Below are 22,278 nucleotides of genomic sequence, written 5' to 3'. Positions count from 1 at the left end.
AAGAGGACTTCATTTGGATCTAGTTTTCCAATACCTAGAATTTCAAATATCTTTAAATTTTAATTACCTCTCTCATGTAGCCGGACAGCTTCCATCAAGTACGGCACAAGAAGACGATTCACAATAAATCCAGGGGTATCCTACAGAAAAAAAGCAAGTTAAATAAAATCCTCAGGTCTTCTGGTGCAGTGGGTAGCATCTCTGCTCCTGAGCTAGAAGTTTTGGGTTCGAGTCCCATCCCAGGATGTGATGGCTAAGGAAGATGCGTTCATATCACTGCCAACAGGCTGAGTATCAACCTGTAAAATCCTTCAGTACGCCAATGGTAGGCAGTAAGAGTGGGAGAGACTCCTGGTCAGCCATGCTTGAAGCAGAGTGACGCCCCTCAAGCACCCAGAGGAAACCCACGAAGACATGGGGAGAATGTGCAAACTCCACACAGTGACCCAAGCCGGGAATTGAATCCGACACCCTGGCGCTGTGAGGCAGCAATGCTAACCACTGTGCCACCATGCCGCCCCAGTTATATTACTTCCTTTCCTATTTTAACTCAGAATCCATATAGACAGTATGAACGCAACCTTCTGTGTTAACTTTTCCTTGTAAAGAAGATTGACAAGACCTGGCATCATCATTGCTATCCTAAGCTGCATTCACTCAAGAGAAATCTCTCCACTGCAATGGTCAATGCAGGAAATAGAACCCCAAATTAGTGTGTAACAACACCTCATGATTTGTAAGCACTTTTGCTCCAAGTTGCCAGAATTAAAAACTCATCAGTGATGCTGTGATCTCTGAGGCAGGATTGACAATTCAGGGATAGTTTTGTACTGAGGACCAAATGCACTATGAATTAGGGACTGTTCAAACTGATTTTGCACACAATCTTTACAGGCAGTAGATAGAGGAAGCTCTCATTGCATTAGGCTGAGCTGGATTTGAACCCAGATACCAGTGGTAAAGTGCATAATATAACCTAATATATTGCACTACCTCGACAGAGTTCATTGTGAAGAAAATGGTAGCTGGTGCAGGCAGTAACCTACCTTACAAGCAACAGGTTTTTTCCCCAAAGCTTTGCTAAAATTCATTAGTACTTCAAATGTCTGCTGGCTGGTCTTTGGAGTCTGAACCACCTGCATAGAGATTTTGAAGAAATCCCTAATTAAAACAATAAATCTATTATTTACAGAATACCCACTTAAGGAACTGTATATCCCAAATATCTTCGCATGTCAATTATACAAAACATTTTTTTTAACAAAAGCAATTAAAAGTGAAACCATTCACAGAAATAAAAAGTAGCAAAGTAATACTGGGATAAAAACTCAAAATTATTAACTTCAACTGCACACAGTTTCACAAGTGCTAGTATGGCTCATTAAGTCTGCTATTCCAAAGTGGAACTCTGCACTCTCCAACTTTCCTGGACAGTGAGTAGAAACAGAATAGGAAGTAAAAAGGTGACAGCTAAATGAGGCAATGTGAGTGGAATAGGAATCATATAAAATAGAATCAAAAAAATGGGGCAATCAAGAAAAGGGTGAATGAATTATCCTTGCAGAAAAGGTTCAGCAGATTGGGGCTCCTTTCTCTCAAAGAGAGAAAACTGAGGGGTGACCTAATAGAGGTCTCTAGAATTCTGAGAGAGTTTGATAGAGTTAGAAGTAAAGAAAATGCCCCCATTCTCCATTAGAGAACATGAATGCAAACTGGTTACTCATTAATTCACAAGGCAATGAACAAGAACTTTCTTCGCTCAGTAAGTGGCCAGAATATGGAACGCATTACCACAAGGAGTAATTGAGACAAATAGCATTCAAGGGGGAGCTAGATAAGCACACGAGGAGAAAGAAATGGAGTGTTATGCTGCTAGAGTTAGATGAAGAGGAATGGAGGATAAAATGTCAGCATAGACCTTTGGGCCAAATGGCGTGTTGCTGTGTAGTAGTCTCAATGTAATACAAGTAACATTGATAAATATATAGCTATGAAATTTTGATCAATGAATCCCTGACTCAGTTTAACAGAAGATAGCTGAGAATAACTTTATCCTAATGCTTTTTAAAAAAAATATTTTCTATTCTTTCCACTGGTACTAAATAAAACAAAGAAAACAAACCTCCACTAGTTTCATCATGGGTACAGGGTTGAAAAAATGGAGCCCACCAAATCGGTCCTCTCTGGTTGTTGCTTTTGCTATTTCAGTGATTGGCAGTGATGAAGTGTTACTAACAAAAATTGCTTTCCTATTAGGATAACAAAGTAAACTGAATTACTCCTTCAAAACAAAAAAATTATTGCACAGAAACTCACTGCTTTTCATTTACTATTCAAACCACATTTTTAAACTATTGTTGCAGATTTAATCACTTAAAGCACCTCTTCAAAATTCACAAAGTCCCAATTCAACATCGTAAAATGTGAGTCAATATGCACTTTGAAGTGTCTGCACTTACAAAGAATCAAGAATTATTGACCAGAGTTATCAGCATAACTCTATTGTATAACAAAAATGAGTTGATTTGGAAAATATTGGATAAACATCTGAGAACTTACAAGTTATTATGAGTTCACTAACGAACAAAATTGGCATACCTAAAAGTCCCTTTTCCAATATTCTCTGTGGATCCATTAGTGACCATTTAGCAAAATACGCCAGGTATACCACTAAAGAACCAGTATTGTTTATGAGAGAGGCTTGAGCAAATAATCAAGGCTGAAACTCCTGACCAAGTGCTGCACTAGCGGAAACAATGGGTGGAATTTTCCAGCCGTTCACTCCCTGCCGCCACTGCATGGACAAAGAATTTGGCGTTCAGCCAAATCTCCATTCACCCAATCTGCCTCAGGTGTATGTAAAAGATCCCACAGCAGTATGTGAAGAACAGCAAAGGAATTTTCCCCAGTGTCCTGGCCAACGTTTATTCCTCAACCAACATTACTTTTTAAAAAACAGGTTATTGAGTCATTATTTCATTGTTATTTATGGGACCTTACTGAATTCCCCTGTTGTTCTTCACATATTGCTGTGGGATCTTTCACATACACTTGAGGCAGATTACTGCAGCGGGACTAGAAAATCCTGCTGGCGTGAACAGCTGGAAAATTTCACCCAATGTCTTTTGCCAATTTCCACACAGCAAGGTCCCATAAATAACAATGAAATAATGACTCGATAACTTGTTTTTTTTAAAGTGATGATGGTTGAGGAATAAACATTGGCCAGGACACTGTGGAGAATTCCCCTGCTGTTCTTCACATACTGCTGTGAGAGCGTTCACATACACCTGAGGCAGATTGGGTCTCAGTTTAAGGTCCTATCCAAAATACAGTGGGCAGGATTTTCCGGCCCTTCCCACTGACAGGTTCCCTGGGAGTGGGACAGGCAAGTCATACAAAACGCCGTAGATATCCCGCTGAGTCAATGGCGAGCTGCTTCTGCTGACAAAAAAACCTGTTTAGTATCTCCAATACTGGAGCATTTGCTATCCCACATTAGAATGGTGACTACACGGGCGGCATGGTGGCACAGTGGTTAGCACTGCTGCCTCACAGCGTCAGGGACCCGGATTCGATTCCCAGTTTGGGTCACTGTCTGTGTGGAATTTGCACGTTCTCCCCGTGTCTGCGTGGGTTTCCTCCAGGTGCCCCGGTTTCCTCCCACAGTCCGAAAGATGTGCTGGTTAGGTGCATTGGTTATGCTAAATTCTCCCTCAGTGTATCCGAACAGGCGCCGGAGTGTGGCGACCAGGGGATTTTCACAGTAACTTCATTGCAGTGTTAATGTAAGTCTACTTGTGGCACTAATAAATAAACTTTACACTTCACTAAGTACTTTAGCTGTAAAGCATTTTGTGATGTCCCGAGATCCTGAAAGGCACCATATAAATGCAATTCTTTCTGTATTTCACTGGGAAAATAAACTATAATTCAAACTTACTCTGGGGCAACCGCATCCAGCTTTTTAAAAAGTTCTTGTTTAACATTAACATTTTCCACAATTGCCTCTATGACTAGGTCTGTGCTCTGCACCGCAGAAGCAGGATCTGTCGAGACACTGATTCTCTGAAGAGTCTGCTGAACAAATTCTGCACCAGCCTAGGGATGGAAGAGAGCAGTGATTAAAGCAAGATCCAGTTGTCCATCCAGCTTACATTCATCATAATTTTATCAGCAACCCTGTGATAAAGTGCTGTGAATGAACAATTTCTAAAATAGGGTTACCCATTGCAGTACCATTTTAGAACATAAAGTTGCATCATTATCGGGGCAGCTTAATGGGAGGGGCTTTTTTCAGATGGAGAGTAAAGTGACTGTCCCCATGCCTTGGTTGATTATTATTAATTATATAATCTCACACATTTCTCGATGCAAACAAAATCCTGGAAAATTTGAAGTACTTCATGTTTTAAATCGAGAAATCCCCAGCCATAACATCTTCCTTTATACTCGCTCTACCCAGAGGTGTTCTGGTGGTCTCTCTTATTTCGGCAGCCCATGCACATCCTGTATTACCTTCATTCACCTACACTGAAACTAGCTGTTCTGACAGGTCTGGATGAGATTTGGAACCGCTGTCCTCCCACTATCTTTCTCTGCATATGTGCCCACAAATCATCCCTGGATGTCGCCATAGCCCTGTTATCAGAACAGCTCCAGACACAGAGACCCCAGAGTAATTAGTTTGTACAGATAGGAAAATAAGTTACTTCACTGAAATTAACTGTTTAGATTTGTTGGCCCGTTCGAAAAAGAATTGTGGAGGATGCACTATCTAAAACTGCGGCTCAAGACATTCCTTTCCCTGTAAGTGTCAAGAGCAAACAGAAAGAAATAGAAATCAGCCACTTTCACGAACCCCAGTTTGAACAGACTGTCCATTCACCATTCACTGCCATCTCCAAAGTAGATACAATAGTGACTTTTAAGGGATGTCTTGACAAATACATGAAAAGGATGAGAATAGAGGGATATGGTCCCCGGAAGGGTAGGGGTCTTAGTTCAGACGGGCAGTCTAAAGTGCCACATACGAATGGTTCAAACTAGATATTTGTTCCAATTCAGCATGGTTGTTGAAAAACAAGGGTTAGACTACAATCTGCAGCGGAAGTTTTAAAGTTTAATTATGGCTGTTCCGAAAAGCTCAATTTTCCCAAAATTCAAGCTTTGAAGTTTGAGATCAAAAGAAAAAAATACAGTCTAATATTTAGGCGAGACAGTCACAGCTATTACCACTCAATTCCACACATGTAGCACCATAATGAGTCCTAACAGGCTTTCATAAAAAGAAATCTGATTTATGATTACTTAATACATTGGTACCACAGAATAGTGCCACAGTAGGATGAAAGCTTACACATTTTCCACACAGCAAAATCCTGATTTTGGTCAGGTGTTGAGGGGTACAGGGAGAGAAAGGAAATAGATAAAGCTATTTTGTCATTTGTTATTTGAATGTGAAAGATGATGACAAAACCACATTTACTTCCTTATATCCAGCTTCTCCTTCCTCCCCAAGATTACAAAATTGTTACGGTGCAGAAAGAGGCCAATTGGCCCATCGTGTCTGCACTGGCATCATGACTTAGTGCCATTCCCCTTTCTATTCAAGTAATCATCTAATGCTCTCTTGAATGCCTCGACTGAATCTTGAATGTGTCGTTGCCTCCTACACCTGTGCCATTATCACACAAGGCCAATAAAACCTTCCATCTGACTGGTGCATTATCTCTTCGTGTCTTCAGTGTAGCCTTCAAAACCATGGACCAGACCATCTTCCTGCCTACACACTCCTCCACTGTTTAGCTGTATGAGGCTACTTTCACTTTTTACCTATCCGATCAGAGCCAGTGCAACTCTCCCAAAGAGTTTCTTTCCTACCATTCACTGCCATCCCCAAAGTAGATACAATAGTGACTTTTAAGGGATGTCTTGACAAATACATGAAAAGGATGAGAATAGAGGGATATGGTCCCTGGAAGGGTAGGGGGCTTTAGTTCAGACGGGCAGCATGGTCGGTGCAGGCTTGGAGGGCCAAAGGGCCTGTTCCTGTGCTGTAATTTTCTTTGTTCCCGAAAGAATCTACTCTTGGATTCTGAATTGCCCTGAGCTACATGCTGCCTCTCAGACATAGGATTAATGTACACCATTAACACTCAGCCCAACCTCTCGCCACACTCTCAAGCCATGTATTAACTCTATCAATATCAGGCTGTGTATCCAACACCCAGTTTTGCCTGAGTCTTGACTGGCTCCAGTTAAACAAATTACTCCATACCAAACTTATGTACCACTGATTCTTTTACCCTTCCTGCCATTGAGGAATTGGGGTGGGGAACCTGTGAAGGAGTAAGGAAACTGCCGGTTGTGGAGCAGTGTGTACAAATGAAAAAAATAAAACATCTCTCCAAACCGCATCCCACACATACTCTCTATTTATGCCAATCCATCCCACCCCATATCCCACGTACACCCCCATTGCTCCCTCTTAACTCTATGTCATCCTATGCCTCCTACCCATCCCCACGGTCCCTCATACACCCATGCCACTTTACCCACCCCCAGGGCCCCTCATAAACCATTCCATGTCACCACTCATGTCCATGGCCCTTTATTGGTCCAATGCCAACTTATGTCAACCCATTACCCCCCCCCCCAATCACCCTTTGCCCTTGCCTCTTCATTCCAACTTACCAAGTATTCATCATAGGCAAAATTCAGGAGCCATGCTGGCATAAAATAAAATTAGGTGCCTATTGATGACAGCACTATTTTAAAAAACACTTCACATTGATTTTTAAAAAATCAATACATTGAAATTACTTCAACTGATTGCAACACAAATCCTATAATGATAGGTGATAACAGGCAGAATGAAATATCAAGCATTGATCTTTTTCTGAACTCCATACTTTAAAAAAAATTAAAGCCCAGTAGTGTTAAATCCCTTGACAGCACTGACAGTTCCAAGTAGATGTGACAGTTGACAACTTCATAGTTCTTTGACAGTGCCACTGAGTTTTTGCAATTTTAACACACAATCGTGTTTATTTTTAACAATGCCAAAGGGTGCTTTACCTCTCCCAAACAGTGCCTTACCTTTCCCAAAGTGTCCTGATACCCTAGGCATAGAGGTATCTAACCTTTCCAAAGGGGTACCATCTCTTATTTGGTCTAATCTTTACCTGTCAGGTTTCACACTCCTAGCCTACCAAAAGCCCACTTCAGTGGAAGCAGTTGATGATTTAAATGGCCAACTGTTTCTGTAAACCACAAACGCCAGCCTGACTCCATTCACCTCCCTGTGAAAGTAGGAAGTGCCGTGTTCCCAAGTGGGACCTAGGATTTTCTGCCATTTCCACTATGTTTCACTATACAAGGGAGAGCCTCTCTGCCAGGATGAAAATCTAGGCCCATGTTTAAATTCATCCGTGGCCTTATCACTCCTAGGGTGGGATTTTACGGTCTCGCTCGAGCGAGACTGAAAATTCCTACCTGTGGTCAACGGACATTTCCATTGTCCGTCACTCACCCGCTCCAATTCCGTGGCGGGCGAGGCAGTAGAATTCTGACGCTAATCTCTGAATTTCCTCCAGCACTGCAATTCACTGTTCAAAACTCTCCATCCCTCTCACTCGAGTCTTATGGATTTTCCCTCCCTTCAATTCATTATTCACCCACTTAGGTCAAGTTCTCTAGAATGAAACTCTCTCTGTATACCTCTTTATTCTCTTTGAAAACTCTCCTTTAAAAAAAAAAGCCTCTTTCACCAAGCTTAAGATCACACCCCAAAAATCTCCTACTCTGGCTTCATATCAGTTTTCGTTACAGCTCTGAAATGCCTTGGAACACTTATCTACGTTAGAAGGTGCTACGGAAATGCTATTCCTCGTCAACAGTCAGTTTCATAACATAGACATTCTACACAGAAATGCTGGTAACCTCATGGGTTTATTCTGCATTACAAATACTGATTTAGATGCAGCCCGGCAGTGCATATTTAGAATTATTCCTGTATAAAATGTTTTCCAATTATGGTACATTGAACCAAACATTTAGGTTGACATATTGACACATATCCGCTATAAAAGATGCTTCTCACTAGAGTAAAACAGTGGAAAACAAAATGGCTGATGCACCATCTCGTCATCATGTGTATAGCGCGCAAGAAACAATACTTTTCACTGTATGTTAATACATGTGACAATAAATAAATCAAATCAAAATCGTGCGCATATAGGAATTATGATGCAAGATCAGCATTTTTTTCTGTTTATAAGAATTAATGTGGTACATAATCCTGATGGGACAACCAGTAGACTATCTGGATCCAGGGAGGTGGCAGGTTCAATCTCTGGCCTGTGCTGAATTAGATAGTGGAGTTGGGGCACTATAACTTGCTTCATTACTATAATTTATTTCAGCGGAAGTCCCCCATAGTCAAATGGCACACCTGCATTCACCATCACGGCCTACAAATGAAGAAGAGCACTGTGGAATTAAACTTTGAAGGAGATTTGACAAAGTCATTTGACAAAGGCATTTGACAAAGTCCCACATGGCAGGTTGGTTAAGAAGGTTAAGGCTCATGGGATACAAGGAGAAGTGGCTCGATGGGTGGAGAACTGGCTTGGCCATAGGAGACAGAGGGTAGTGGTCGAAGGGTCTTTTTCCGGCTGGAGGTCTGTGACCAGTGGTGTTCCGCAGGGCTCTGTACTGGGACCTCTGCTATTTGTGATATATATAAATGATTTGGAAGAAGGTGTAACTGGTGTAATCAGCAAGTTTGCGGATGACACAAAGATGGCTGGAATTGCGGATAGCGAAGAGCATTGTCGGGCAATACAGCAGGATATAGATAGGCTGGAAAATTGGGCGGAGAGGTGGCAGATGGAATTTAATCCGGATAAATGCGAAGTGATGCATTTTGGAAGAAATAATGTAGGGAGGAGTTATGCAATAAATGGCAGAGTCATCAGGAGTATAGAAACACAGAGGGACCTAGGTGTGCAAGTCCACAAATCCTTGAAGGTGGCAACACAGGTGGAGAAGGTGGTGAAGAAGGCATATGGTATGCTTGCCTTTATAGGACGGGGTATAGAGTATAAAAGCTGGAGTCTGATGATGCAGCTGTATAGAACGCTGGTTAGGCCGCATTTGGAGTACTGCGTCCAGTTCTGGTCGCCGCACTACAAGAAGGACGTGGAGGCATTGGAGAGAGTGCAGAGAAGGTTTACCAGGATGTTGCCTGGTATGGAGGGTCTTAGCTATGAGGAGAGATTGGGTAGACTGGGGTTGTTCTCCTTGGAAAGACGGAGAATGAGGGGAGATCTAATAGAGGTATACAAGATTATGAAGGGTATAGATAGGGTGAACAGTGGGAAGCTTTTTCCCAGGTCGGAGGTGACGATCACGAGGGGTCAGGGCTCAAGCTGAGAGGGGCGAAGTATAACTCAGACATCAGAGGGACGTTTTTTACACAGAGGGTGGTGGGGGCCTGGAATGCGCTGCCAAGTAGGGTGGTGGAGGCAGGCACGCTGACATCGTTTAAGACTTACCTGGATAGTCACATGAGCAGCCTGGGAATGGAGGGATACAAACGATTGGTCTAGTTGGACCAAGGAGCGGCACAGGCTTGGAGGGCCGAAGGCCTGTTTCCTGTGCTGTACTGTTCTTTGTTCTTTGAAGGTGGGGAGGTTTAACACAGATATCAGAAGGACATATTTCACACAGAGGGTCGTGGGGGCCTGGAATGTGTTGCCGGGCAAGGTGGTGGAGGCGGACACACTGGGAACGTTTAAGACTTATCTAGACAGCTATATGACCGGAGTGGGAATGGAGGGATACAAAAGAGTGGTCTAGTTTGGACCAGGGAGCGGCGCGGGCTAATTGTTCCTTGTTTCTCGTTTCAAGGCTTCATTCTATGATCATCTTGCTGGTGCCAGTACAGAGCGAGACTGCGGATAGTTGGGAACCTGTCTCGGGGGCAGGGAATTCATATGGTGTTCATGGAAGTGGAAATGACTCGGGTTGGGAAGCATTTTCCGATCAGGGCCATTGTGATCTCCTGGACTCGTTTCGATCGCCTCAGGGGGTCGGAGAGGAATTTCCCAGATTTTTTTTTTCCCCATATTGGCCCTGGGGTTTTTCACTCTGGGTTTTCGCCTCTCCCTGGGGATCACATGGTCTGGAATAGGGGGGTGGGGGTGAGTTAATAGGTTGTAATGAACAAAGCATCGTAGCTGTGAGGGACAGCTCGGTGGATAGGATATTGGTATGTAGATAGGCTGGAAAATTGGGCGGGGATCCTGGATTCAGGATTCAATCCTGGACCGGGGAGCGGCGCGGGCTTGGAGGGCCGAAGGGCCTGTTCCTGTGCTGTATTGTTCTTTGTTCTTTGAGATGACAGGAAAAAAGAAAATTTACAGGGAAAATTAAAAATAGTTCTGATAGTGCAGTTGTGGACTTTGCCAGTAGAGGCCCCCAATGCACAACATAAAATTAATAACTTCAAATCATCTTCTCAAATTAATGGCTTCTGATAATCAACATTCAATAATGGTACGATTAGGGAATTCTAAAGTGGATAGGTTCAACTGTTTGCATGACAGATTTAGGAAAAAGGTTGATGCCTGATATCAAAGAGCAAATATTTAAGTTTAACATAGCTTTTCTAAACACACAGTGCTCTAAAATGTCATCTAAGTGGCTTTGCCTCATATAATGGCTGGCAGAGACATGATGGGTCAAAGGGTCTTTTTTTGTACCTTAGAACTCTATGACTTAATCAGTTGTGTCAAGTTAGTAGGATCTCTACCAAAGTGGCGGAAGGAAAGGTCTTTGTTCCCCTGGGTTAGTGGGAATTCTGGCTCCTGATTTTAAGTGTGTACATAAAGGGCAGTAATAGGCTCATCTGAGGTGTACAAAGCTGCACTTTATCGCACTTACCTTCAACCTGATGACTAACAAATGAACAGCAATTTCAGCAACCAAAGCCTGTGGAATCATCTCCCATCAGAAGAGAAAGGGGGGTGACATTTTAGTGTCAAGTGGCAGTGTAGTTTGTTTCGAACTACAATTTAAACTGGCTAAGACAGTCCTTAAAATTAAGACTGCAGATTGAGTATACTTTACCTGTAAATCTGGAAACAGAACATAACCAAAAACCGCACTTCTTTTTAAACTTCATCAATCTTTAGCACTGAAAGTCTAGTTGTTTGTCTGCACTGTTTACCTTGCAATTTTTGCAGTGAACGTGTCAAAAAGAAACTTGTTGTATTTATTATTCAGTGATACATCTTATTTTTCCAGCTGTTTTATTTACGTTAGAATATAGCTAGCCGTGGGCAAGTGTAATGTAGGTTCACACACGGTATCTGAAAACCACAATTATCTGAAATCTGAAATGCAATTGGCTCCGAGGATTTCGGTTTCAAGGATACTCGACCTCCACATACAGAGGATTGCACCTGGCTTCTGAAAAGTTTGAATGCTACTGAAATTGGAAATGATGTCAACAACAGAACCAATATTGCCATGTTTCAGTGCAATGTTTGCTTTCCATACTAGTGGGAAATTGCACTGCTCCGACAGATTGGCAAAACACAACTATTTAAAAAAGAAATTACAGAATGACTAATTACCTTAAGACCAAATAAAGATTGGAAATGGCAATGGCAAGGTGTGGTGCTAATTGAATCACAGAATAGTAGGTACATAAGGAAGCCATTTGGCCCATCAAACCTACTGTTTCGAAGAGCAATTCAGTGAATCGCCCTCCCCTGTTCCTTCCCCATATCCTGGCAATTTGGTCTCTCTCAGGTATTGACCCAATTTCCTTCTGAAGGCAACTTCTGAATCTACATCCAGCACCCTATCAGGCAGTGCATTCCAAATCCTAACCACTCACTGTGTACATCAGTTTTTCCACATGTTACCTCTGGTTCTTTTGCTTATCAACTTAAATCTGTGCCCTCTGGTTGTCAACCCTTCAGGCAAGCGAAACACATTATTTGCTCTTTATAAATTTAAACATTATTATCCCCTTCGTCCTCTCCACTCCAAAGGAGAATTATCCCAATTTCTCTCATCCTGGAACTATTGTGGTAAATCAGTTCTGTACATATATAACAGTGTGAGTTTAAAGAGTATGGTCCAGGATGGGTCCTGAAAGTGGGAATTAAAAGACCAGTTTTTAATAACTATGTCAATGAACAACTGACATTTAGGCCGGAATTTTACCACCTTGCAATCAGAGTGGGTGAGGCTCATAGAATGGAAATCCCTGTTGGCCTCGGGCAAGATTTTATGATCTCGCCCGAGCGTGGTCATAAATCCGCCCTTAGTGGCCACATGGTTTCCATTTTCACTTAGATCTGATGGACAAGCATACAGATCCCACAGACGAGTAAAATTTAATGTTATTGTATTACTGGAGTCTCAGGAAATATTGCAGAGAATCCATTTATTTCACTTTCATACCCAAGTGACATGGAAATATATAATCAAATTTTAAAAGAATACTATTTGACAAGATGTCATTGAAATGATCAGAGTCAATATATATTAAAATGTTTGCTGAATTAGCATACCAATCTTATAAAGTTCATTAATGTCAAAGCATCACCTCAGGCTTATCAACAAACTTCTTCTTGCTTATACGCCCAACGCTGTCTCCAATTTTCTTCAATGATTTCTTCAAGATATCTTCAGCCTGATCCACCAGTATCACAGTGTGTCCCACTCCAGCAGCTACCTAATGGAAACAGAAACCCCAGAATATGAGCTCTTCCAATTCAGAAAGTCTGTTACAAACTATGTCAAGAGGCCAGACAGAACAAGAACTCCAGAATCAAACGAGGGAGGTTGTTATGTTCAATTTTGCAGGGGCAGGTGGCAAAATGTATTTAAAAAGGTGCAACTGAAGTGAAAATATAGGGATTTGCATAGAAACATAGAAGCAGGAGGCCGCCATTCAGCCCTTTGAGCCTGCTCCACCATTCATTATGAACATGGCTGATCATCCAACTCAATAGCCTGATCCCATCTTCCCCCATATCCTTTGATCCCCTTCGCCTCAAGTGCTATATCTAATTACTTCTTAAACACATTCAATGTTTTGGTCTCAACTACTTTTTGTGATAGCGAATTCCATAGGCTGACCACTCTCTTGGTGACAAAATTTCTCTTCATCTCTGTCCTAAACAGAGATGGATACTTCTGTATACTTAGAGTGTGACCTCTGGCTTTGGATACCCCCCACCACCTGGAACATCCTTCTTGGATCTACTCTTGGCCACCAAGGCGTGTAGCTCAAGTTGGGAAATTCCCAGTCTTGGCAAAAAGTACCGATACCCACAACTTTTGTTTGGGGGGTTGAATGCGGGATAGAATCAGGCCTGTTCATCCCTGAAGCACAACTTCCAACAACTATGATGGTGTCTGAGATATACACTAAATATGGACAATACTATAGGCACATGCCGCAGGGTTTCAAAGTGTGCAGAACACGGTGTGGTCGACTCCTCATTGTTCAAATATGTTGAAAGAACAAGTAATTTCATCATTTTCTGTGGGTCCTGTTATGTCTAAAGAGTCAGATAGTGGATTCGCATGGCAACCACAGAACTGGCAGTTCATGCTGTCATTGTTGGAGGAATACAGTAAAACATTTACAAAACAAAATGCATCTTTTCACCACAATAGTTGATTTCAGTTATTAGTGTAAAAGCTGCCAATTAGCTTCAGGCATTATTTTGTGTCAAAATTGTAAAGAGAAAGAACTTTTAAAAAGTACAAAAAGCACAGATTGGTACAAAATAAGCCTAAAGAGGTTAATGAACTTGTCTGATATTATTTCAAATACTATGTTTACTTCTGGTAACTTCATTATGTGCTTTAGAAAGGGTGTAAATAAAAGCAAAGAGAATGATGAGGTGATACAGCATTTTCATGATGAAAGATGAGCAAAGTTTATATTCTAGCGTCTAGTATAGTCCACACAATAAGGTTTAAGGTTGAGGTGAACCCAGAAGAAAACATTTTAAAGTCAGTTTGACCATGGGGAAATGTCAAATTCAACAAGGGTAAATTGAAAACGGATTTTTAAAAAAATCTTTGCTGAAAGGAGTACAAATGTTTGGAATTATCTATCAGGTGACAAAAGATTATTGAGATGTTGAAATGCAGTTGGGTGCTTGGCTGAGTTGAAATGCTGGAGGGATCAGGAATGAAGAGGAAAATGGCCTTTTCTTAACGCTGACATCTGCGATATTCTAATCACTTGGAATAGGAACATTGTGAATTCAAGTTCTACTCCAGGAGTTCCAGACACAACCTACACTGAAACTTTAATGTTGTACAGAGGAATTACTATACTATTTAAGATTGCATTCATTAGTTGAGAGGGGGGGACATTAAACAGAGCAACTATATGCCGATTCCTTAGAGACTGACTATTCTGGAACTCCCTAGAGGTACGGCCAAGTCATTCCTCCATTAAGCAATGCTACGAAAAAGCAAACCAACTGAACTGATAAGGTGACAGACAAGTGCAAAGTTTGTTTATTCCCCCATAACACTCAGTCAGCACCACAACATTGTGAAATAACGATCAAAATATTGTGAAAGAAAGACCAAAATACAAAGGCAAACATTCAAAAATGCAAACAAACTTGAGATAAGATTAAAGTTCAAAGTGGTCATAGTTTTTTTCAACTGGAATTCTGCATGCTGTGGCAGGATTAAATGAGTAAGAAGTCTCACAACACCAGGTTAAACACACTCCATCTGACGAAGGAGCAGCGCTCCGAAAGCTTATGGTATTTGCTACCAAATAAACCTGTTGGACTTTAACCTGGTGTTGTGAGACTTCTTACTGTGTTCACCCCAGTCCAACGCCGGCATCTCCACATCAGGATTAAACGATCCATAGAAAATAAATTACAGCCCTGATTAATATTTTATGTTCCAAAAGTAAACACTGCACATAGAAACATAGAAACCAGAAGCAGGAATAGGCCATTCGACCCTTCGAGCCTGCTCCACCATTCATTTTGATCATGGCTGATCATCAAATTCAATATCCTGATCCCCCTTCCTCCCATATCCCTTGATCCCTTTAGCCCCAAGAGCTTTATTTAATTGCTTCTTGAAATCAGACAATGTTTTGGCCTCACCTACATTCTGTGGTAGCGAATTCCACACATTCACCACCCTCTGGGTGAAGAAATTTCTCCTCACCTCAGTTCTAAAAAGGTTTATCCCTTATCCTCAAACTATGACTCCTAGTTCTGGACTCCCCCACCATTGGGAACATTCATAGCACAATTAAGACTCAATTTATATTTCTAATTAATTGAGCCAAACTCTTGATAACTGGGGATCAATACATTCTTACAATGTAACTTGATTCGGGGCTATTAGATGAATGCATCGGGTATTTGTCTGCTAGTATCTGATCATCCAACATATGTCCCTCAATCAACATCACTAAAAAAAAGATAAATGCAGAAAATGCTCCAAATACTCAGCAGCTCTGACAGCCTCTAAGGAGGGAGAAATTGAGTTTGCGTTCCAAGTTAAGGTTGTTTTGTCAAGTTCTGATGAAAGATCATAAATCTGAAATGTTAACTCTGTGAAGAGGGAACAAACATCTCTCTTTCTCAAATGTTGCCAGATGTACTGAGTTTTTCCAGAATTCTCAGTTAGTTTCTCTCTTTCTCGGTCTTCCTCCCCCTGGTGGCAAATGCCAGGTCTCTGTACGCATAAACTGTATCTTGATAATACCCCTGCTCGGTCCAGCACACCAATTTGCCATATTCTCTGCCTGCCATGTAATAATCTATTGTGAGCAACTTTTTCAGAGATAATGGCAAAAGCCTAGCTCCTCCAGTCTCAAATGAGGCCTGCCATTCCACACCATAATTAAAGATAGGTACAAGTGTCTCAAAACTAACAACCTCAGGATCAAATAACTCCATGGCGGATTTTGGATTGGGTTTGAGTCAAAGGCCAATCAAGTCACACAGAGAGCAGGAACGGAAGGTGCACAAAGCCGATAATTAGTCGATGTGCCACCACACCAATGCAGCTCCTAGCCCCGAGCCGGTGAGTGACTTTGCTCATCTAATAACAGTAAAAATTATGCACAGCTGCTTAAAGAAAAAGTCCAGCTTTTGGACTTCACCGATAGGCGGATTAGAGACACTGACCGGAATTCTCTGGTCTCACACCCTGCTGCTAGCGAGAACGGAGAATTTGACGTTCAGCCAAATCTCCATTCGCTGCAGCGGGACCAGAAAATCCAGAGAATTCCAGCCACCGTACCTACACCATAAATCTTTTTACCATGTGCTATTATAACGATCCCCATTTTCCTCATTATTTCCATTAATTAAATTTAATCAATGATCAGTTTGATTTGAATCACACTCCTCGTCTTTAAATCCTTCTTGCTATTCGGTGTTCAAATTATTTCAATGCAATGATCATGTTATATGGGAATATCCAGATATACTTTTCTATATCTTTCCGATTTCCTTATTGATCATCCCCAGGTTAATTTTGGGTAGTCTACTCATGTGTTTACCTTGTTAGCATGCATGTTCAATCCATATTTTAAACTGATTGGATCTGCTATTTCAAGCATCCCCTATCAATACTGCACTAGTTCTCCCATTCAGTTAGTGCTCTGCTCATTTTGAGCTCAACTTTTAAAGTTACCCAGACACTTTCAGAAATTGAATTCAGGGTGCATGTGGAAGACTGGGCACCAATGAATCCACTTTCCCCTCTTTTGATCTTTATCCATTCCATCTTTATACCCTTTATCAGGTCTTAACTGCTTCTTATTCGTCCCAGTAAAGATTGCTAATAACGCTCTCAATTCCAACTCTTTGCAAACGTCAGTAATCTTTTGTCCTTCACCCTGACAATTTTATCAGTTCATTTCACTGCAGGGCGAGCTCAAACTGATCAATTCTTCACAGGTTATTTTCCTGCTTCTAATGTCAGATTTCGAAATCTCTGAATCATCAGCAAAGCTATTGCTTTGGTTATTTTTGAACAGCAAGTTCTCTCTTCTGCTTTTGATTTCCCTACTTTTTTTTTATCCAAACAAGTGACTAATTCCCTGGGTTCTGAAGATAGCAAAACCAACTTGATTCTTAACTGTTCTTTTCAAAAAGAAAAGAAATTAGGTCTTTTGATCCTTAATACAATTTTGTGCATGCACTTTCAGAAACTTGGCATGTCTGTGGCAGTTACATCATATGGGAGATTATGAGATGGGAGCTCTAAGATATCTGCCATACAACAGGGCTTCACTTGGTGTGTGTTTAATGTGGAGGTGTTGAGTTAATTTGAGCAACTGCACACCAGGGATGGGGGGAAAGGAAGAAAGAGAATGGAGGCTTTTTGGGGGATATGAGAAAGACTGGAAAATATCAAAAGCTGGTCAAACTTTGTGCAATCTTCGTGTGCCCAAATCAAAGTGGTACGGCAGCACAATGGTTAGTACTGCTGCCTCACAGGATCCCGGGTTCAATTCCAGCCTTGGGTGACCGTCCGTGTGGAGTTTGCCCATTCTCTGCGTGGGTTTCCTCTGGGTGTTCCGGTTTCCTCCCACAGTCCAAAGATGTGCAGGTTAGGTGGATTGCCCATGCTAAATTTCCCCCTTGTCTCCCAAATTCCTAGGTTAGGGGAATTAGCAGGGTAAATACATGGGGTAACGGGAATAGAGCAGCAGGGTGGACCTGGGTAAAACTCTCTGTCAAAGAGTCAGTGCAGACTTAATGGGCCAAACGGCTTCCTTCTGAACTGTAGGAATTCTACAATTCTAACTAATTCAGGACCAAAACAATCATCAACAACTCAGGTTACAAGCTCTCTCTATATCCATCTCCATCATCCAGCCAGATCTCCGCCTCACTTCCTTCCCTTCAAACCTACTCATGCTGTTCTTCTTCCCCTTGTTGTGGCACGCCCCCCCCCCCCAACCACCAACCATTACTGGATTTTCTCCTCTCGCAGCATTGACACAGATGTTCACTATTCCAATGATCAAGTACTCTCTAGCCCTCCCCAGTTTCTACTTCTCTGGAGCCATCATTTCCTGCTATTATCTCTCTTTATTTCTCGTTCCACCCCTCCTCTGTCCCAGTTCTTTTTGCTGTGTTCTGCCTCCCAGGCAGCTTGATCCCGATTGGTTATGGCATTGCTCTGGGAAACAACTCAGCAAATGGCTATCATTTATTTTGTTTAGCTGAAACTGGTGCAGTGTGTATACATGTTCTGTTTGCAAAGAATGAGGCCCTGTGTATTACCATATGTAGCTTCCTGTACGCACAAATGCGCCACATTGCGAACCCAACTGACAATCTTAAATTGGTTCTCAGTGTAATTCTTAGCACATGGAGGATTATTTAGTAAATGTTGTCCAATTGTGGAATCATATCATAGAATCCCTATAGTGCAGAAGCAGGCCATTAGGCCCATCGAGCCTACACTGACAACAATCCCACCCAGGCCCCATCCCCATATATTTACCCTACTAATCCCTCTGACACTAAGACGCAATTTACAATGGCCAATCAACCTAACCCGTACATCTTTGGACTGTGGGAGGAAACCGGAGCACCTGGAGCAAACCCATGCAGACACGGGGAGAATGTGCAGAATCCACACAGTCACCCAAGCCGGGAATTGAACCTGGGTCCCTGGTGCTGCGAGGCAGCAGTGCTAACCATTGTGCCACCGCGCTGCCCATATCTAATGTTGGACACTGTATTTAGAGTTTTGCAAGGGTGGGCTGATTGGAGAATGTTTATACCTTGCCAATTGCAAGCAGCAGCTGTTTGATATGATCTGCCAGTCTTTGGGACGTATGGCCTACATACCTAGCATCATACTGGCACTGAAATTCCTATACAACATTATTTATGTGTGATAGGCAGAATATCATTTTGGCTTGATGGCAGCATCCTGTTAGTGGCTAACACCACTAATGTTGCTGCTGCACAGTAGCAGTGTGAAACTGTTTCACCTGTTACTCAAATTTTGAGATACTTTCATTCATTCATGGGTTGAAATATAGCAACCGTCTCATCCACATATCGGAAATATTCAAAGAGTAAGTGGTTAGGTCATTCCATCAAAGACAAATTTCTCATGAAGCCCAACAAAGATGTTTGTGAGAGCTGGGCCTAGGTTATCCTGTGGCAACACCATTTATTTGGGCACAGTCATTAAATTAATTAGTTTAAAGAACACTGATTCACACAATGGTGGTGGGTCTAAAGAGCCCTGATGTAGTGCTGTAGCACAAACATCTACGGCTTCCTTAAATAGAACATTGGTGAATATGCTAGCAATGTCAAATGAACACATGGACACAACAACCAATTTAAGATAGGCAGTCAGGCTTGCATCATGGCGCCATGTTGTGTTCTGGAAGCTAAATATATTAATACACCGGGTCTTCCTCTTTGCAGACAGAAAGAACTGGTACACACATTGCGCTTGTTTCAGCTAAACAAAATTAGTGACAGCCATTCACTGATTCATTCCGCAAGGCAATGCCTTAAATCAAGGTTGAGTGCCAGGTTTAAATTTCAAACAGTTATCTGTCAGTCACCATCAACTGGTGACCGTTTTCTATGGCAATGCCTCAACCAGAGACCACTTGCTAGCCTTTTCTCCTCATATATAACAAACTGTTTGCTTTCCTCTTATCAGGACACTCGATAGAATACCAGCATAAGTGCCAAACGAAAAGCTTTGGCATGTCTGAGCAAAACTCAAATTCTGTACCACCAAACCATAACTAAAAGAAAATTAGTTATTATAATGGCATGATTTTTGAATATATTCATTCATGGATGTGGGCGTTGCTGGCTAGACCAGCATTTATTGCCCATCCCTAATTGCTCTCAAGAAGGTGGTGGCGAGCTGCCTTCTCAAAACTTTGCAGTTCGTGTGGGGTGCAGATACACCCACAGGGAAGTAGTTCCAGGATTATGACCCAGCAACAGTGAATGAAAGGCGATATTCCAAGTCAGGATGGTCTATGTATCAAAGGGGAACTTACAGGTGGAATGTTCCCATGTATTTACTGCCCTTATCCTTCTGGATGATAGAAATCACAAGTCTGAATGGTTGAAGGATTTGTAAATTGTTTAACTTGAACTCATACAGCAGCTAAATACAGTATTATACAGCTTTGATTCACTGCTTTTTGTTACTCTTTAGCTTAACCTTAGTATTTTGAAAGTTGCAAACTTTTGAGGCCAACCATTGGCACTTTCTTTCAATCTAATGGTCATCATTAACTGGAAATTTAATCTTCTGATGGCTTGCTATGTGCAATATGGTACCCTGACTGCTATGGTACTGGACTAAGAACAAGGAGGTTATCAGTTCAAATTCCAGCCTAGCCACTTGAAGAATTAAATCCAATCTGATCATTTGAAAATTGAAACCCAATTAGTTCCCTTAGGTCCTGCCACCTCCACCTTGACTGGTCTTCTTCGCATGGTTCCAGTTCTTCACCAACATGGTTGATCCAAGCAAGGGAAATATATGTTGTTGCCCACATCGCAAGAACAAATTTTTTTGGGTAAAATAGTTGGCTGCATTTATTTGCCATCATAGCAGCAATCCCTCTCCAAAGTTGGGAATGAAGCATTTTAGAAGCTAAATGCTGCTCAACACTATCCAGGATAAAGCAGTTTGCTTAATCGACACCATACTGGACAATCAGTGAAACAATCCAAAGAGCTGAGGCAGCAGTGTTGTGGTTTTTGAGGAGAATAACAAAGATATCTTCCACAAGTCACACTACCAAGGAAGAGTTGCTCATAAAATCTAAACCCAAAAGAGTCCTGCTGACCAGGATCAGGAGGAGACAGTTGGAATTTCTTGGGCACATAATAATAAATCATGATGTGGAAAGTCTGATACTGGTGGGAAAGGATGATGGTAAATGAGATCCAGGTAGATAAAGAACGACTTTCCAAAGAGCCTCGCAAACTAGATGAATGTACCAGCAACAAGGATGATCCACGTCTCCAGAGCAAGATTAACATGGGAGGTCCATGATCGCCAATGCCCTCTTAGGGCATGGTATCTGAAGAGAAAGAGAAGAGCGGTATCCACCATCTTATACGCCCATACCCACTCCAGCAGTGGTGTAACTTGGCTGCAGTGAGCACCATCGCCCAGGCTTCTTCACCAGCACCTCCACCACCCAGAAGGCCAGAAGCAGCAGGCCATATTGGAGAAGCTTGACCAACTTGCCATCCATCCCGCCTCGGGCCAGACATTGTCATTCCCGCACCACTGCTGGCTCGAGGATCTGCTGAGCGGCACCTTCCATCTAGCGGGCTACAGCAGCTGTAGCAAGATGGCCACTGCAATGGCCACCACGTTCTCCAGAAGAGGGGCAGAGACGGGGGCTGGCCCTCCAAAGATCTCTCTTCCACCTTCTTCCATCAGGGAAAAAGATACAAAAGTCTGAGATCACATACCAACCGACTCAACAACAGCTTCTTCTCTGCTGCCATCAGACTATTGAATGGACCTGCCTTATATTAAGTTGATCTTCCTCTACACCCTGGCTATGATTATGACACTACATTCTGCACTCTCCTTTCCTTCTCCTCTATGTACTCTATGAACAGTATGCTTTGTCTGTATCGCATGCGAGAAACAATACTTTTCACGGTGTCCCAATACATCAAATACAATACTATCAAATCAAATGTGACAAGAATAAATCAAATCAAAGCTTGGGAATTGCAAGTTCTGCCTTGGGTGCAAGACTAGATATTCGGAAAAAGAAGTTGCAAATACTTGTCGATAATCTGAGGCGAAAGACACATAAGATGTATCTATGATTTGATTTATTGTCACATGTATTGTGATACAGTGAAAAGTATTGTTTCCTGCACACTGTACGAAGCATACCATTCATAGAGAAGGAAAGAAGAAGGTGCAGAATGTTGTGTTACAGTCATTGTTAGGGTGTAGAGAAAGATCAGCTTAATATAAGGTAGGTCCATTCAGAATGTCTAATGGCAGCAGGGAAGAAACTGTTTTCGAGTTAGTTGGCACGTGACCTCAGACCTTTGTATCTTTTTCCCGAAGGAAGAAGGTGGAAGAGAGAATGTCCCGGGTGAGTAGGATCCTTGATTCTTTTCCGAGGCAGCAGAAGGTGTTGACGGAGTTAGTAGACGGGAGGCTGGTTTGCATGATGGACTGGGCTTCGTTCACAACTGT

The 22,278-nt window shown here is 42.0% G+C and overlaps 1 protein-coding gene across 1 annotated transcript in view; it reads right to left on the bottom strand.

Moving 5' to 3' along the window:
* The window catches only part of hadh (hydroxyacyl-CoA dehydrogenase), a 33,558-nt gene that overhangs the window by 9,924 nt on the left and 1,356 nt on the right, over window positions 1-22,278 (bottom strand). The window contains exons 2-6 of the mRNA XM_078209186.1: window positions 12,629-12,757; window positions 3,944-4,101; window positions 2,123-2,249; window positions 1,047-1,136; window positions 68-140 (exon numbers count right to left, since the gene is read on the bottom strand). Coding sequence (XP_078065312.1) covers window positions 68-140; window positions 1,047-1,136; window positions 2,123-2,249; window positions 3,944-4,101; window positions 12,629-12,757 — 577 coding nt within the window. The remainder of the gene's footprint in view (window positions 1-67; window positions 141-1,046; window positions 1,137-2,122; window positions 2,250-3,943; window positions 4,102-12,628; window positions 12,758-22,278) is intronic.

The sequence above is a fragment of the Mustelus asterias genome, chromosome 1, assembly GCF_964213995.1.
Source record: "Mustelus asterias chromosome 1, sMusAst1.hap1.1, whole genome shotgun sequence".
NCBI classification, from domain to species: domain Eukaryota; kingdom Metazoa; phylum Chordata; class Chondrichthyes; order Carcharhiniformes; family Triakidae; genus Mustelus; species Mustelus asterias.
Note: the sequence above shows the minus strand (reverse complement) of the source record. Positions and strands in the feature narration are given on the sequence as shown.